Below are 17,563 nucleotides of genomic sequence, written 5' to 3'. Positions count from 1 at the left end.
ATATACCAAATATCAAAGCTCTAAGGCTTGTACCTTCAACCAATAAGATTTTTTGATGTTTTACTGTATGTACATAGTGAAAATCAATGACCCCGGGGGTGGAGCCAATTTTGACCCCAGGGCTATAATTTGTACAATCTTGCTTAAGGTTCACTACACAATGTTTCATGCAAAATATCTAACCTCTAGCCTTTGTGAATTTAGAGAAAATGATTTTTTAAGTTTTTAAAATATACATATAAGAAAAACCTATGACCCCCCGGGGTGGGGCTGACTTTGACACTAGAGGCAAACTTTGAACAACTTTGGTAGAGTACCTATAGATAATAACATATACCAAATATCAAACCTCTAAGCCTGGTACCTTCAGACAAGAAGGTATTATATGTACATATAGTGAAAATCAATGACCCCCGGGGCAGGGTCGATTTGGACCCCAGGGCTATAATTTGAACAATCTTGGTAGAGGTCTACCAGACAATGCCTTATGCAAAATATCTAAGCTATAGGCCTTTTGGGTCTTTACAAGAAGATTTTTTAAATTTATTCTGATAATTACTTTTGGTTGCCATGGCAACCAGATTTCTGCATGGAATGAAATTCTTTGAACAACTTTGGAAGCCCTTCGCCCAAGGATCAATCCGGCCAAGTTTGGTTTAAATTGGACAAGTGGTTTTTCACAAGAAGATTTTTTAAGTTCACTATATAATCTATATAACACACACACACACAAACAAACACACACACAGGTGAATCGCTATATGCCACCGCATCGCAGATGCTGCGGTGGCATAAAAATCTAAACGAAAATACCCAGGTGCACAACTACACATGCTGATCAACTTTCCTGTAAAGTTTTATAACCCTAGGTCAAATAAATTTTGAGCTACGTGCAACACAAGTTCAAAATTGCAAATTTTTATTAAGTCAAGGGCAATAACTCTGACAAAACAGAACAATTCCACAAGCGAAACCCCAGGTGCATAACGACACATGATGATCAACATTCCTGTAAAGTTTCATGACTCCAGGTCAAATACTTTTTGAGCTACATGCGACACATAATGAGAACGGATGGAGGGATGGATGGATCTAAATGCCCCCCACCCCTCTAAAGTGGGGGCACAAAAATTACATAGAAACAGTATAGAACCTGGTCAGTTTAAGCTATAAAATAAGATTAAAATTGGCAATGTCATGAAGGAAAAACAAGAAAACATGAAGCTTATTAATTTTAGATCTTTATGTCAATATAAACCTTTATTCCAAGTCAAGGCATGTAACAAATGTTATACAATTAAATTGCACAAATAAAACATCAATTTTCACAATAATAAGCACAATGGAATATTCATTATGAACATTTTTTCAACTGCATTCATATTCAACAATATCATCTACACACAGAAACATGATTCAATTTCCAATAAAAAAATAATATTTGGAAAAAAAAAACTTATCCCCCAGCTTAAAAAAATTAAAGAAGGTAAAACTCCATGGTCTCAAACAAAATACGTCGTAAACATGAAAAATGAGTGGAAATCATCTGTGGAATACTATTCAAATACTTGTCTATGAATGCTCTTTTCTGATTGGTCAGTTTTAAAGATCCTGTATGTTTTGTGATTGATATTGTTACGGTGTATACCACAATTGCAAAAAGTTATATATGTATATAATCATGCAAATAAAACAATTTTCAAACATCATAGAATATGTAAAATGTTTACTGCAAATATTTGTGCACATTATATTTAATCAATAAATGACATGCATTCATTTCTTATTGGAAGAATTGACTTAGAATTTATAGAAAAGAAATTTCTAATTACCTCCCTTTATTTACATGAAATGTTAAATTGGGTAATATCTTTATAAATAATGCTTATTGGAACTTACAATATTGACAAATCTTAATTTGAGCATCATATTTATGAAATAAAACCATGAAAAAATTATGTTACAGGATCTTTAAATAATGAAAACTATTTACCAATCAGAAACTTGCATTTACAGACTGGTTTAAATTTTACCGACTAAGACTAACAAACATTTGGTTTATATAGAATATATTAAAGTCTGTACAAAATATGTACACAGTATGGACCCTAGTCAGAATCGGCACAGATGTGCTGGTTGGCCTGGATCTACACTGTCGGCAGAGATAAATCACTTTCGGTTCCAGTAGATTAATGCTTAAAAAAAATGCTTGAATTACAAGCTGTAAGTTCTTATATATATTTTTCACAGACAGTAAATATTTCTCTAGATCACAACAAATTAACAACAGACCTCTTTTTTTTATCTATAATACACATTAACAAAATAATAACTTTCAGTGCATCATCTCATAAACAAAACATACAAAATCATTTCATCACACAAACACATGTACTCAAAAATACGCCTCATAATGACTTTTTTTCAAAATTTAATGTATTTAATCTAAAGTGTTGAAACTAATGGCATAGTTTTAATAGCTACATGTACTATTCTAATACTTCTGTTTCTGTACATAACACTAACTGTATAAAACATTAACAACAAACACGGTTTCAATTTGTGAGCACACACACAAAATTGACTTTTTCAGGTGAAAAAACAACAACAACATATTACATAATAGTACAAAGAGGTGAACAGTATATGTGTTTAACTTGGATGTGTATCTCCTGATTAAGTCTCACCCATAAGTCACCTTTCAAAACTTTTTAAACATTAGAAACAGGCATACTTGTGCAATTTCTCCAACAACATTCGCAGTAAACCATGGTTTGCTTTTCAAATGATTCAATGAACATAATCTTAAAATGTATTTTATATGACAAATAGAAAAGGCAGAAATCACACAAAATAATATGTGATATGTTATTGATAGTTTGTGTCATGTCCATTAATGAAGAAAAATAGCAGATCTTGTTCTACTAGGGTAAATGAAAAATCATAAATCCCGAAAAAACTGTAAGCACAAATTCCCAGCACTTTTATGTGAGAGCAACTGGATTTTTTTTCATGATTATGAAGAAATACATAGCAACATCTAAGTGCAGTTACAGCTCAAGTCCTTCTCAATCTAAAGTGACGATACATAACAGTAAAAAAAAAATTTGCAGCAGTTCAACAACTAGACAAGTATTCATCCTGTAAATATCTTTCATCAAGCATACAAAACATAATTTATATGTAGCACAAAATATATATATATTAATGGAATTCACTTATTGTAATACATAACAATAGGGTATACATAATTCACAACTTTTTGTCATGAATATCCATGACTTCTTCAACATTGTATTAAGTTGCTTTTTAACAATAATAAAATTTAGTAGCATCAGTCAGTCGCTTTTTGTTTTCCCAGAAGTTTACACACAACAAAAAATTATTTTAATAATTACTTTCTATAGAAATTGTTTAGAGGAAACCTTTCATCAGTCAGTCACAAATATGATGCTTTGGGAAATAAATAATTATTTCTCAAATCTATTACTATGATTTACAATGAAATTCTACCTAATAAGTCTAGAATTTAGGAAATAGTAAATATGATTATCTTTTGATGGCAACAAAAATGAATCTTTTGATTTCAACTATCCTTCAGCCAAACTTAAACTATCCTTTCATTAACCATTTTTTTCTGCTTACACAGATTTTGAACTATCCTTTCTAGAACTAAGAACTATCTTTTATGCTTACAGAAATTTTGAACTATTCTTTCTGATACTAATATCCAACAAAGAATGTTTTTTTATTTTCTAAAAATGAAAAGAACTGGTCAAATGCTTATGTTATCATATTCAACAAGTAAATTGATATGACTTCAAACATTCCTGTTGGAGTTGAAATATAATATTTCCATATGGCATACCAGAGTTAAATCCATCCTCTGTATAATATAAGATATAACAGACGTGTATAAATAAAAACTCCTAATAACATTTAATCATGCTAAAAAAACTATAGAGATCTTATGCCTTAAGACAATTCAATTTCCTTCACATAAATAATGACCAGATAATCTGTTGCAATAAATGAAACAATGTCAATTTATAAAACTCTCTTATTCATTTGCCCATCCATACACAGGGCAAGGTCTCTTAAAGCTGCATGCCTCCAGATGAGTCAAAATATTTCAATAAAATCAAACTTGAAAAATATGTACTACGATTTAAGGAAACGTAAAATGATTCAAGATTGAAGTAATAATTTACATGTTATGTGCGGTTAATGACTGATTTTTTAGTATTTACAACTATATTTCTATTGCGTTACTAACGCAGTAAGGGCTATTTATGCATGTTTTGACCACTTTTTGGTAATTTACATGGCTTGTAAGTGCAATTGATAATGTGTAAATAGCTTCCTTTTGGTAATTTCACAATATTATACATTCAAATACATTTTCAAAATTTTAATGGAAATTAGCATGAATCTGGAGGCGTGCTGCTTTAATATGAGATATACGGTACAACATTCTCTCTACAGTCATAACTGCAATAGGTATGAACAAATACGGTAAAATATCACAGAATATGCTGCCTTCCATCTCAGTTGAAATGGAATTTAAAGTTAAATCCCTGACCTCCACCATTTCCAAATGGATTAAAGCCATGAAAGAATGGATGGGCATGGCCTCCCTGCTGTTGTTCAGGATCTAGAGGGTCCTCTCCATGATCGTATTTCTCTCTCATTTCTGTAATAAATTAAAATAAAAGCTTAAATACCTAGGTGAATTTATAAACATGAGCATGCATGCTAAGATTATGTTTATCTGTTAAGTGAAAACTACTATCAATAACCAGTCTACGTTTAAAATGGGCATAACTCAAAATATATCAGACTGATTCCCAAAAAGGGAGCCACTTTTGTCAAGGGAGGTAAATATTGTGAAAATCAGGAACAATCTTAATCTATAAAATTACCTGGATCAGTTAGAACCTCTTTAGCAGCTGCGACATCCCTGAACATTTTCTCAGCATGTTCTTTATCTTCTCCTTGATGTTTATCTGGATGCCATTTAGCTGCCAGCTTTCTATAGGCCTTCATTATTGTCTTCTTATTTGCATTTCTATGAAAAATGTCATGAAATATATATTCAAAGTTAAGTGATATTGTATTGAAATGCAATGTAATACGATATAATGATGCAAAAATAATGTATGGGGGAGAGGTGGATTAATGGTTTACTTGACTGCCTCTCAGTCAAGGGTTTGTGCGGTTGAATCCCAATTAGGGTCACAAGCTGGTTTCCTTATAAGACACCAATTAAGTTCTAGGAAATAGACTCAAGAGTTGTTTAAATAAGCTTCCATCACATTAAATTATAAAGTTATAATAATGTTTGTTTCATGTGCATGTTGTTATTTTTTTTGTAGTTGGGTTTAACATCACACCGACACAATATAGTTAATATCGTGACTTTCCAGCTTTATTGGTGGTAGAAAACCTCAGGTGCCCCTCCATGCATAAATTCAGCCACGAAACTACACCCAAGTAGAACCACTGCAATTCATTAGCTAACTAGATAGTTTCCTCACATGAATGAATACAAAGTCACTGTCGGTATTTGAACAAAAAATCAAATTACCTTTTAACTCCTAATATTTTGTAATAGTCTCTTTTTTGTGAGTTTTTGAGCAATTTTTGAGCACGTTCCATTCCCTCCTTTGCCCTTCTACTTTCCTGATCAACATTCATGGCCTGCTGGTATTCTTTCACAGCTGTAATTATTTCAATGTTTATCATTACAGTTAATTATTAATACCCTTATAATATCATTCCTATAATTGGCTATTATTGGCTGTAATTGGTTAACTATTTACCTCGTTATAAATACAATTGGATAAAAGCATCATGGCAGTATAGGTACAGATCAGGGGAAAGTTATTTTATGACTCTAACCTTTGATCTTGAAAAGAGACTTTAATCCGAATCAGTGTGTCCTAGATGTTATTTCTATACAAAATATCAATGACCAAAACTGTTCATAAATACCCCTCAAGTGGGTCAACAGACATAGAAAGGGGTGTGCCTACATTATTATATACACATTTGTATTAACTTTGTATTTTTTTGTATCAACTTTATATTGTCAATACCAAAACAAACAAGTTTTCTCAGAATCAATTAACCTCATCACTACTGCAGGATTTAGGGATGTTTAGCCTTCAGCTTAACTTAAATCATTAGGCAAGAGACTATTAAATGAGCACCTACCGGCTTCATAGTCTTCATTTGCTATATGGGCTTCAGCTCTATCACACAAGATGTTGGCATTTTCTGGATCCATATCTAATGCTTCATTACAGGCTTTCAGTGCATCCTTACCATGTCCACCCTGCAATATAACAAATCATCATTTGATGTCAATATCATTAATTGTTATAATAATAATACCAACATTTAATTTTCGTTTTTTAAAACAATTATTCCCTTAAACAAAGCACAGATTATACCTTTTTAAGTGTTTGGAAACAGAAATTTATATAATTTTTTAAAAAATAAACATAAATGTTGTAGTATGACAATATATAACAGATTTAAGTCAATGTCAACCATTCTAGATTGATCAATACAAATATATTTTCTCACAATCCCTAATGCAAACTAAAAATTGCTATTATAATGCTTCAATCATATATTACCTTTTCAACCACACAATTTTCAGTATTATATAGAGGGAAAGTGTTCTTTACAGTTAAGTGTTTAATAAATAGAGAATATTCATGTACAGGATTTATTTTCATAGAGTGGCATGAAAATACATATTTCACAAATGTGTGACAGTTGCTACAAGTGAAATATGATAATTATCACACTAGCCACGAGTGAAAATGATATCACACTAACCACTAAAGAAATATGATAATTATCACACTAGTCACAAGTGACATATGATATCACACTAGCCACTAAAGAAATATGATATTATCACACTAGCCACGAGTGAAATATGATATTACACTAGCCATGAGTGAAATATGATATCACACTAGCCACGAAAAAAATATGATAATTATCACACTACAAGATGAAAATAAATCCCATATTTATACAAAAAACTTGAATTTTCTGTTCATTATATACTTTTTTTTAAACTTATGATTTGAAAGTGAAAATACAGATTTTGAAAATAGCCATTTTATTATATCAATATTTCATTTATTACGTATATAATAAACATTCATAGCTAAAAATATATCCAAACCTACCTTAGCTAAGCAGTGACATCTATGTGATTTAGCAGTGAGAACATAATGGTAAGCTTTATTTTCAGTTTCCAGTATTTTATTAGCTTTTTTCACACAGTCATCATATTGTTCACTATTAGATAAATCCTGTGCCTCTTTTAACTGTTTCGCAAGTTTTTTCACTTTTTTATAAAATGGAAAACATTCCTTATGATCAGGGTCTAGCTTTAAGCACTCCTTTACTTGACTGAAAACAGAAACAATGCAAGCATTATATGTCAATCAGGTTTAACTAAGATTATTTCAAAGTGGACAGCTCTACAATGGGCACATTTTCCATACAATTTTCAGATTTTCATAAAAACATTAGAAATGTATCATTTGGATATTCTTATAAAAAATTGTTTAGAAAAATGTTGACATAGTTCTAAGTTAACATTAATATGATGAGAATATTTTGTGCATAGAATATCTTATTATCTTCTATATAAATAAATGACATATGAGATCATGTATGTCACACTTGTCAACAACCTCCATATATATATAGTTCTTTCATGGTTTGCTGTTATGTCTGATGCAGAAAACTAAATTACTTTCAACATAATTAATCATCATTGTATTACAGACATTTCATTATAGACCTATTCACTTTAAGTATTCAATGCATTGCAGCATAAATAAGGAACCTTTTAATAAGTTTCATATTTAAAAGTTTAAATTTTTTTTTTATAAAAGCCACTTCATTCTTGCTGCCAGTTTGCATCTCTTCTAATCAAGCCACACTCCTGTCTCCATTACAAGGATTAATTTGTACAGACTTGACCTGCTGGATATCAGGCAGATATTTACATGACAACAGTTCCAGTAATTGCAAATAAAGTTTTACTAAGCAGTAAATACTTACGAAAGTGATTCCTCCGCATCACCAATATCATATAATAAACGTGATAATTTTAAATATCCTTTTGTATTATCATTCCTTAATTTAGTAGTTGGACGTATATCACTAACAGCTTTACCCAGATCCCCCTGGGCGATATAACATTCAGCTCGGATCTCACGGAGATCAGGGTCCCATGGACACAACTGAAAATAAAGATTATAACCGATGTAATACAAATATTGTAAAGAATACTAGTAGTAAATACAGAAATCATCTATCTAAATTTCTATCTTTAATACTATAACCTCATAAGAAGTCTTAACATTTTCAAGTTGTGTTTTAAGCCTCACTCATTGACAAACTCAAGGTTATATGGCCACCTTCCAGCTTCAGTGGTTACAGAAGACCTAACACATCACTTAGTTCAATCCTTTAAGCACAAACTTGCACTCAAGTAAAACCATCATCCTTTTCTAATCTACATGGATAACTTTGATATTTATTTCATCTAGTAAAGCTTGAAATAATGACTAATAATTTAGTAAATTTTCGGTTTAACCACAGTATTGTAATAGTGATTCAGACAAAACATAGCCTGTAGACACCTATAAAACTTGTTACCAGGACCGGTGAAAACCACCCTCTTTAATTTATAAACAACTTCTTCACATGAATCATCAAATTATTGACTGAGGATAATGGTCATAAATTTTAAATCTGATAAAAAGATATAATGAAATTATGTGACATCAAAAGCATATGTTGTGTATAAGAATACATATATATATATTAACCCTTTCCCCCATGAGCATATTGTGGAAAATGGCCGTTTTCACTGAAAAGCCTCCTGTTACAAGTTCAAACTGCTATGAAACTATGAAAAATGCTTCAATACTAATCAAACTTGGCACAAATGTTGACTGGACCATTGCCTTTGTAACGACATGCTCAGTCTTAAATTTCCTGTTACCATGGCAACGAGGGAGCATCTCAAAATTGCCCAAAATCACTATTTTGCCTCGATTTTTTCCATCAAAATTTATTTCAAAGTGCTGCAACTTCTCAAGGGATTGAGATAGAGTCAAAGGCTTTTCAGCGTTGGTTACACGTTACATTATGATCGACCTGGGGTCATTTTTAGCCTCTCACAAGTCCAACATTTTCTTGGCGATGAGGGGGACTCCGCCCCCCTTCAAACCCCTTTAACAAAAGGGGGCACATCCCCCTTCTGGCAACCCCCTGATGTATCTTTTGGATGGGGGGCGGCGCCGAAAAAGTGCTCAATTTTTTTTAGCAACAATTCTCAAACGAAAACATGTGTTTGGGGCCCAAATAGGACATTTTTTCACTCTTTGAGGCCTAAAAAAGGGGGGGGTCGAAAGTGCGTTGTTTCGCGTATATATGGGGTAAAGGGTAAACAAAAAATAATGAAAAACTTTGAAATCACCTAAAAAACTAGTTTTTTCCATGTTAACATGTGGGTCTTTCACCTAATTTTGGTGAAAAAATTGTTGTTTTGTAACATTTATAATTTTTTTAGTTTAACAAAAAATAATGAAAAACTTTGAAATCAACCTAAAAAACTAGTTTTTCCATGTTAACATGTGGTCTTTCACCTAATTTTGGTGAAAAATTGTGGTTTTGTAACTTTTTTTTTTTTTTTAGTTAACAAAAAAAGATGAAAAACTTTGAAATCACCTAAAAACTAGTTTTTCAATGTTAATATATGGTCTTTCACCTAATTTTGGTGAAAAATTGTGGTTTTGTAACTTTTTTTTTTTTTTAGTTAACAAAAAAAGATGAAAAACTTTGAAATCACCTAAAAACTAGTTTTTCAATGTTTATATGTGGTCTTTCACCTAATTTTGGTGAAAAATTGTGGTTTTGTAACTTTTTTTTTTTTTTATTTAACCCTTTCCCCCATGAGCATATTGTGAAAAATGGCCGTTTTCACTGAAAAGCCTCCTGTTACAAGTTCAAACTGCTATGAAACTATGAAAAATGCTTCAATACTAATCAAACTTGGCACAAATGTTGACTGGACCATTGCCTTTGTAACGACATGCTCAGTCTTAAATTTCCTGTTACCATGGCAACGAGGGGCATCTCAAAATTGCCCAAAATCACTATTTTGCCTCGATTTTTTCCATCAAAAATTTATTTCAAAGTGCTGCAACTTCTCAAGGGATTGAGATAGAGTCAAAGGCTTTTCAGCGTTGGTTACACGTTACATTATGATCGACCTGGGGTCATTTTTAGCCTCTCACAAGTCCAAAATTTTCTTGGCGATGAGGGGACTCCGCCCCCCCTCAAACCCCCCTAACAAAAGGGGCACATCCCCTTCTGGCAACCCCCTGATGTATCTTTTGGATGGGGGCGGCGCCGAAAAAAGTGCTCAATTTTTTTTAGCAACAATTCTCAAACGAAAACATGTGTTTGGGGCCCAAATAGGACATTTTTTCACTCTTTGAGGCCTAAAAAAGGGGGGGGGGGGTCGAAAGTGCGTTGTTTCGCGTATATATGGGGTAAAGGGTTAAACTTACATCAATAGCTTTAGAAAGTAAAATTATTGCGCCTTGGTAATCTCTACTATGATATAACAGTTTGGCTTGCTCTATTTCCTCTGCTAATGGTTCTATTTGATGTAAATAATTCATGGCTTCCTGGTTGGATGGATCGTTAAGATGCTGAAACAAAACATTTATAAATAATGTATCATTAAACTAACTCTTAGAGAAATGGAGTGACATGATATAATACTTGCTGTTGCACAAAATATTCAGGCTTCTTATTATTTTTTGATGATTTACCATTATCCCAGACCTTGTTTAAAATATTTTGATATATATATATTTGTTTATTATTATTACTAGGTTTCTCTGTATATTTACATGTATATAATTATTAGCAATAAAATATGATTAGATAGACTAGGTAAATTAAATATTATAAAAAAACCCACCTTAAATTAATGTAATTAACATCTTATCCTCCTAAATGAAAACCTAATTACTTCCCTTTACAAAGATTTACTTCCCTTCCCTGAAAGCTAACTCATGATATCTCCTTAAATGAATGATTAATTATTGCCCTAAATAAAAGTTTCATTTATCTGTCATAATAAAGGTAAATTATTTCCCTTTCATAAAAATCAAATTATCTCTCCGTTCAATAAAAGTTTATGCGCCATATTGAAACTTTTATCATCTCTGGCGTTGACAATTTATTTACCTCCCTTCTGCAATGAAAGTCTAATTACCTCCCTTTACGTAACAATGTGTGTATACATTAACATGTGTATTCTTCACTTCAGCATTAAATTCTTCAGATTTATTATAAAGATGATTCAATTGTGAGAAGACAAAATAGGTCAAACTCAAATCTATACTTACAATTTCTTCAAAATCATTAGCTGCAGCTTTCAGATTGCCTTGCTTGAGGTAAACATTACCTCTCTGAGTTAATGCCTGTAAATTAAAAAAAAACCCACACAACTTTATTTCTTTATGACAGCAAATTATTGTTTATTACAAGTCATCAATTGCCTTATTATCATAAAAGATTCTTTCTATGGGTCAATAAAGCCTTACTGTTGACATCAGAAAGAAGTATCTTTTATTATAGGCCATATTTCTTTAAGTTTTTAAGTCACAATAATTAACAAAGCCTTTATGACACTTTTTACCTTAAACTGGGAAGCAAGAAGCAAGGTCCCCTAGTATAAAATTTATTTCTGGCACTTGTGCTGGATATTAAATTTATTGTAAATTAGCTAGGTATCTCCCTAACAAGAAAGAGTTTGTCTTCTCCAGCTGGATTCAATCCAACTGCTCAATGATGGACATTAATTTCAATTTTGTGACAGGTCTCTCTAATGGATATCAAGATAATGTCATATAATAATAGAGCCGAGAAAGAAGTTTTACTCTATAAAGATTTGAAGTAGTGAAAATCATTGAATGAACATAATTATGGAAAGCAGTTTATTTATCATTTTTTAAGGCAATGCAAATGGTAAGAAAACTGCCTGCTACTCTGCTACTTACTGCAACAAAGCCTGGTCTGAGCTCAATGCTTTTGTCCAAGTCAGGCAAGGCAGACTTTGATTTTCCTAGTGCTAAATAAACTGTTGCCCTTCTAAAAAATGTTAAATAGTTGCCAGGGTCCTTCTCTGAAATAAGAAGTAATAATTTGAGCCGTGTCATGACAAAACCAACATAATGGGTTTGCGACCAGCATGGATCCAGACCAGCCTGCGCATCTGCGCAGTCTGATCAGGATCCATGCTGTTCGCTTATCAACTCTATTACCAGTGGAGAAACCGACAGCGAACAGCATGGATCCTGATCAGACTGTGCGGATGCGCGGGCTGATCTGGATCCATGCTGGTCGCAAACTCATTATGTTGGTTTTGTCATGACACGGCTCATTTCTTTGGTTCTTAGCATCATTACTGGCATATACGAGGGATGATCAAAAATTAACCGGACTTTGTAAATGATTCTTTACATGTTAAATGAATTTACATAAAAATGCACGGAACATAAATCGGAATCTATCCCCTAAATGATACAAAAAATACCAACAAGAAATATAAACAAATAAAAAAGTTATGCTGTTATTGGCATGTACATGTAAAGCAATGCGGCGCACGGTATAACTTTGAAATTGTCGTTAACAACGTCACAAGCGTATTTTCCTTAGCGGAGCAGTTTTTACTCATTCACGGAGTTGGCCAATAAGTGGTACAGCCATGTTGTTGATGCGGCGGATCCACTGCCTATAAATATTTCTGTACAAGTGGGTATAAAATGGTATTGTCAAAGAATGGATGATGATAAAATGATGCAATGTAATGACGCAAATATCCGTTCTTTCCTCTTGTAACTTTATTGTTGGAAAAACTGCACATGCAATAAACTATATTATGTATTACAAATAAAAGAAAATAATGTTGCTGAATGATAATGTATCATACATAAGACAAAATAAAAGAATAATACAACTATGAACAAAATTGTCATTATTTTAAAATGAATAAACGCATAGCCGATTTTGAACAGTAACTGTCTAATTGTTGACACAATTTCTCCAAAAAACTACTGCGTAAAATAAGAAAATAATTGATACAATTGTAAATAAAGAATACAATATATGTATTTAATGCATTAACTATTATCATTTTAAAATCCTTAGAGTTGACTGCACCGTCCCGTAGCTACTGTCCAACATTGTTGACAATGTCCGCAGTCAATCGACTGTCATTTTTCAACGTCTTGGCGATTGACGTCACCAACGTCCTTGAAAATTTCTTTTTTTTTGTCTCTTCCTTACTTGTTTTCTATTTCTTTATTACCCTTTCTTTATCTTTTATGCTAATCAAAAAATATACTGTGGCTTTCTGGAACTTTTCCCTTGATAGCCATAATCTTTTTTTACGTTTTAAACAGTTTCTCGTCTTACTTTTGACAAATTTTTCTAATTGATAAATTTTCGAGACATTTCGACGACATAGTTTTTCATTAACATGTGACGTTTGAATTGTGATTGCAAATATAAATTTGATTTAAATGAAGTCATTTTAACTGACAACGTCAAAGATATGGTTCATGACGTTTTGGCGTATTTTGAAATCTAAATGTGCCATATTGTAAAATATAGGCAGCTTAAAGCGCCAGATGTCAAGGCGAATTTACGCACTGCGCCGGGTGTGCGTTACCATGGTTTTTGAATTCGCTGTTACGGACAAGTTTTTTGCGTTATCAGATTAGATAAAGCATCAGTTTACAGATATTGTTTTCCGATTTAGTGTGATATATAACAATAAGTGATAGGTTGAAAATTCTTCAATTGACAGTCACAGTCCGGTTTATTTTTGATCATCCCTCGTATATGCTTGCTTTTTAAAACATGATGAAATTTTGACATGTTCTGGTAACATGTCACTATAAATTAATTGAAAATGGTCTTCTAGACTACAGTGGCTTATACAACAAGTGTTCATGAAAATATGTTGCTTTAACAATCATGCAATAGTTTTCTAAACTAATATCCTTATTACATTAACAGTAAAAGTGTGTATGTTTGATATTTAAAAATCCTGAAATTTCTGTCTTTAGTAATTTACTCTTTCGGGAAATTAACAATCCTGATTCTGGAACCATGACAACTTTAGATGTAATATCAAAAGAAGCAATGTCATTATCAATATTTCATTCCTACATGACAAATTTGTTATAACATTACACAAATACTTATCTTTCAGATTTATGCATATTTGATCTTGACTCTTTGAACATTACCCTTCAGTATCATATTACTGTAAAAATGTCTCATATATCCAACATACATGTACTGCAATAAATCTCAAACCACTGGAATCCATTTTTTTTCTTCACTTACCTACAGCTGAATCAAAATGAGACAGTGCTTCCACCATATTCCCAGCAGCCAACATTTGTTTACCCATCTCTAGATGTTTATTGGCCTCTGCTGAGGTTGCAAGAACAACTATAACAGAAAAACATTATTATTGTCAAGACTTCAGCACACTATATTATAATTATAATTTAATAATAAAATTTTATGTTGCAGCATAAGCATCTTGAGACTAAACAGTTATCATATGATTTTTTTTCAAAGAAAATTCTAACGATGACATGAAGATGTGGGTAAACAGGTTAAGTACATCACCTTCTATTTTTGTGGACCGGGCTTGTGTGATTTTTACATTTTGTCCAAAAATTGGGAGTCTCTAAGATTAAGACTCACACTCATATGACAAGAATCTTGAGCGATCAGTGATCACATCATATAACAGTCCTATACCATAACAATGTATTCCCCAACTTCATTGAAATTCTTCCTAATTTTTATTATGGATTTAGATAACACTTCTCAGTGATTCTGGAGTTTATACAAACACAATCCTCCATTGGGTGCAACATGTCACAGTTTGAGGAAAATGTGTAGCCTATTTATTATCTAGTCAAACTAATATTGCACTAAGCGTTGAAATATTTTACGCATATGGGCAATATCTCCCCTATAGAAGTGAGATTCTGACCTAGAACAAAAATATCTCAGCCAGTATCTTTGGCAATTATAAATACTTGACTACCTAATAGCGAGCTCTGAAAAGCGAGCTTTACAGTAACGCGAGTACATGTACCTGCTAGATAGTGTTGGTTTTGAAAACTTTCATCCGAAGTACCGAATTGACATATCGCAACTTTTCGAATTATATTTAGATAAAAAAAACAAAAAAACGATAAAAACCAAGATATTTGATTGAAAACGGAAGCGTAGACCGGTGTCCTGCGCACTTATGGGAACTATAATAGGACAGGGAACCAGAATAAACGGAAGCAGTGACTGTGTATAAAATACCAAATGAAAATTTTCAAACGGAAAATGTAAAATAAAAATGAACAATTATTTTATACTATTTCATGGTAAAAGAAAATCGAGCACGCTTTAGGCTTCGCCTTTTTCATATTAATCATGACATGAACCCGCGACTCTTGAAATAATTCCCACAAATCAAGATATCTGTCAATACAGATTTTCTTCTCTTATCAGTTCTTTACCGTAATGCAAGAAGATTCTACTGTCTACGTAAATGGATCTTTATAGATAATAGAGCTAGTATCAACAGAGTTCTAACTAAAAATAAGTATTTATTAAAATTATTTCCTTTGAAAATAGGAAATTATAAAAAATTAGATCTACAATATAAATTTAACTTTAACAAAATATTTATCACATATCCAAAAGTCAAATTATCCTGCAATAGGTCTACATTTCAAAGCAACTGACACCACTGACAAATCCCATAGAAGATATGAAAAGATTGTTTTTGTACAAAATTATCAAGAATGCAAGATAAATGTCATAGATCTACCACAATAACATGAATAATTTACCATCTAAAAAGAAATCCAGAGATAGTGTTAAAAGTGCAAGTGATTTCATCACTTTAATTATATCTTTCGACAACATTTCTGTTAACAATAGCTTGTCAGCATCATCTGAAAATGTTTGCTAACTTTCTTAATACTTCGTGTATTTACTCGTGGGTTAACTCGATTGGCTGATATGTTTACTTCCGGGTTAATATAGCAGACTGGTTTGACATTGAAGGTTTTTATAAAAGCTGGTGTACGTTTACACCGTACACTAATGTGGCAGGAATGATTTTTATAACTTTTATAACTCTTCATGTTTAGTCTTAATATGGCAGTAAATTATTTTATAGATTTATTTCTTTACTTCAGTACTAAATTACATGTTGAAATCATTCATGCATCTTTATGATACACAGTTTTACTATCGGGTCATTCAACAAAAATTTACTGTATTGTTTGCATAGTATATCAGACAGTTATCAGTAGCTACTTTTGTAAATCCCCTCAACATGTGTTAAATTTGTGCATAGAATTGTTATGCAAATTGACAGAAAATGTTCGTTTTAGCCGCTGGTTCACAGACGCTCGAAAGGTACATCTTCCCTTTTGTTAGAACTTGGCGATTTGCCAATTTCTAGTTGAAAATAAGGGAATTATTTTATAATTTGACCGCGGTTTCTAAATCTTTAAAAGCCAAAAGTCATTTCAATTTACTTAAAAATGTGGCTTGTTAGTTAGATGGAAAAATATATTATTTATATTGAGTTTTAAGATGTGAGTTGTAAATTACCTGTAACCAGGTACGTATATTAATGTTTATATATATACCTGCTGTAACTTTAAATTAAAAAATAGACTTTTGATAAGAAAATAAATACAGAATTGAACCTAACACTTGTTTCTTTATACTTTCTGTTGGAAAATAATCTGGGTAAAAACGGGAGGTATTCCTGTCACACTAACTTAGAATAGGGCAAAACGTCACAAGTTATGCAACATGAGGAATTCGATAATATATTAAATTATCATCGAGATAAACATTGGCTTCTCGACAAACATCAAATGTATTAGCAATGTCTCTGGAAATGAACTGTACAGATAACGAAAATTTGCATTAAGTACTATAACATAGTATTTATATACATGACGTTTTCACAGGCCTTATATTATATATTATTATAAAATAATGTACTGAGCCTTCTATTATCACTACAAAAGCAAAGAAATGTAGGTCGACATATCTAACAAATGTAACAAATAACTGCAGATATTTTACAGTCTTTGTTAACGTTGATGTAGCAAATTAAGAGATATGTTAACTTAAATTTATCTGTGAATGGAGACTGACTCAATTGTCTTCTAAACCTAAATACTGTAGGAAAAAATATACTGCAATTCTTTTTAAAAAAAAATGGTTAATCATTTGAATAATTACATAATATGTGTATACTGTCAGACAATCTACCTTAATTGCCTATTGTTCCTTGCGAGTTAGATTGGGACTTAATATTACATATAGGTTAATCAACACATTATTCATGGACAGTCGTTCTAATATTGTATCTAAGTCTGACTTTAAA

General features: G+C 31.9%; 1 protein-coding gene across 1 annotated transcript; it reads right to left on the bottom strand.

Annotated features, from left to right (window-relative positions):
* Positions 1-1,225: 1,225 nt before the first annotated feature.
* Positions 1,226-16,186, bottom strand: LOC132721339 (dnaJ homolog subfamily C member 3-like). Its single transcript, XM_060705630.1, has 11 exons — positions 16,002-16,186; positions 14,479-14,586; positions 12,123-12,247; positions 11,469-11,543; positions 10,620-10,763; positions 8,098-8,279; positions 7,212-7,437; positions 6,217-6,337; positions 5,588-5,720; positions 4,923-5,068; positions 1,226-4,693 (listed from the first exon to the last, which is right to left on the bottom strand). Exons 1-11 carry the CDS (start codon positions 16,075-16,077, stop codon positions 4,548-4,550), a joined length of 1,482 nt encoding a protein of 493 aa, XP_060561613.1. The 5' UTR covers positions 16,078-16,186; the 3' UTR covers positions 1,226-4,547.
* Between the last annotated feature and the right edge of the window lie 1,377 nt (positions 16,187-17,563).

The sequence above is a fragment of the Ruditapes philippinarum genome, unplaced genomic scaffold (genome assembly GCF_026571515.1).
Source record: "Ruditapes philippinarum isolate M1 unplaced genomic scaffold, ASM2657151v2 ctg2762_1_1_1_1, whole genome shotgun sequence".
NCBI classification, from domain to species: domain Eukaryota; kingdom Metazoa; phylum Mollusca; class Bivalvia; order Venerida; family Veneridae; genus Ruditapes; species Ruditapes philippinarum.
This window is presented reverse-complemented; position numbering and strand designations above follow the sequence as displayed.

Coding starts and splice junctions, on each gene's coding strand:
- LOC132721339 (XM_060705630.1), bottom strand. CDS start 16,077: ATGTTGTCGAAAGATATAATTAAAGTGATGAAATCACTTGCACTTTTA. Junction 8,280..10,619: donor TACTTTCTAAAGCTATTGAT/GTAAGTTTAACC, acceptor CTTTATTTTCAG/TTGTGTCCATGGGACCCTGA. Junction 5,721..6,216: donor AAATGAAGACTATGAAGCCG/GTAGGTGCTCAT, acceptor AAATAATTACAG/CTGTGAAAGAATACCAGCAG.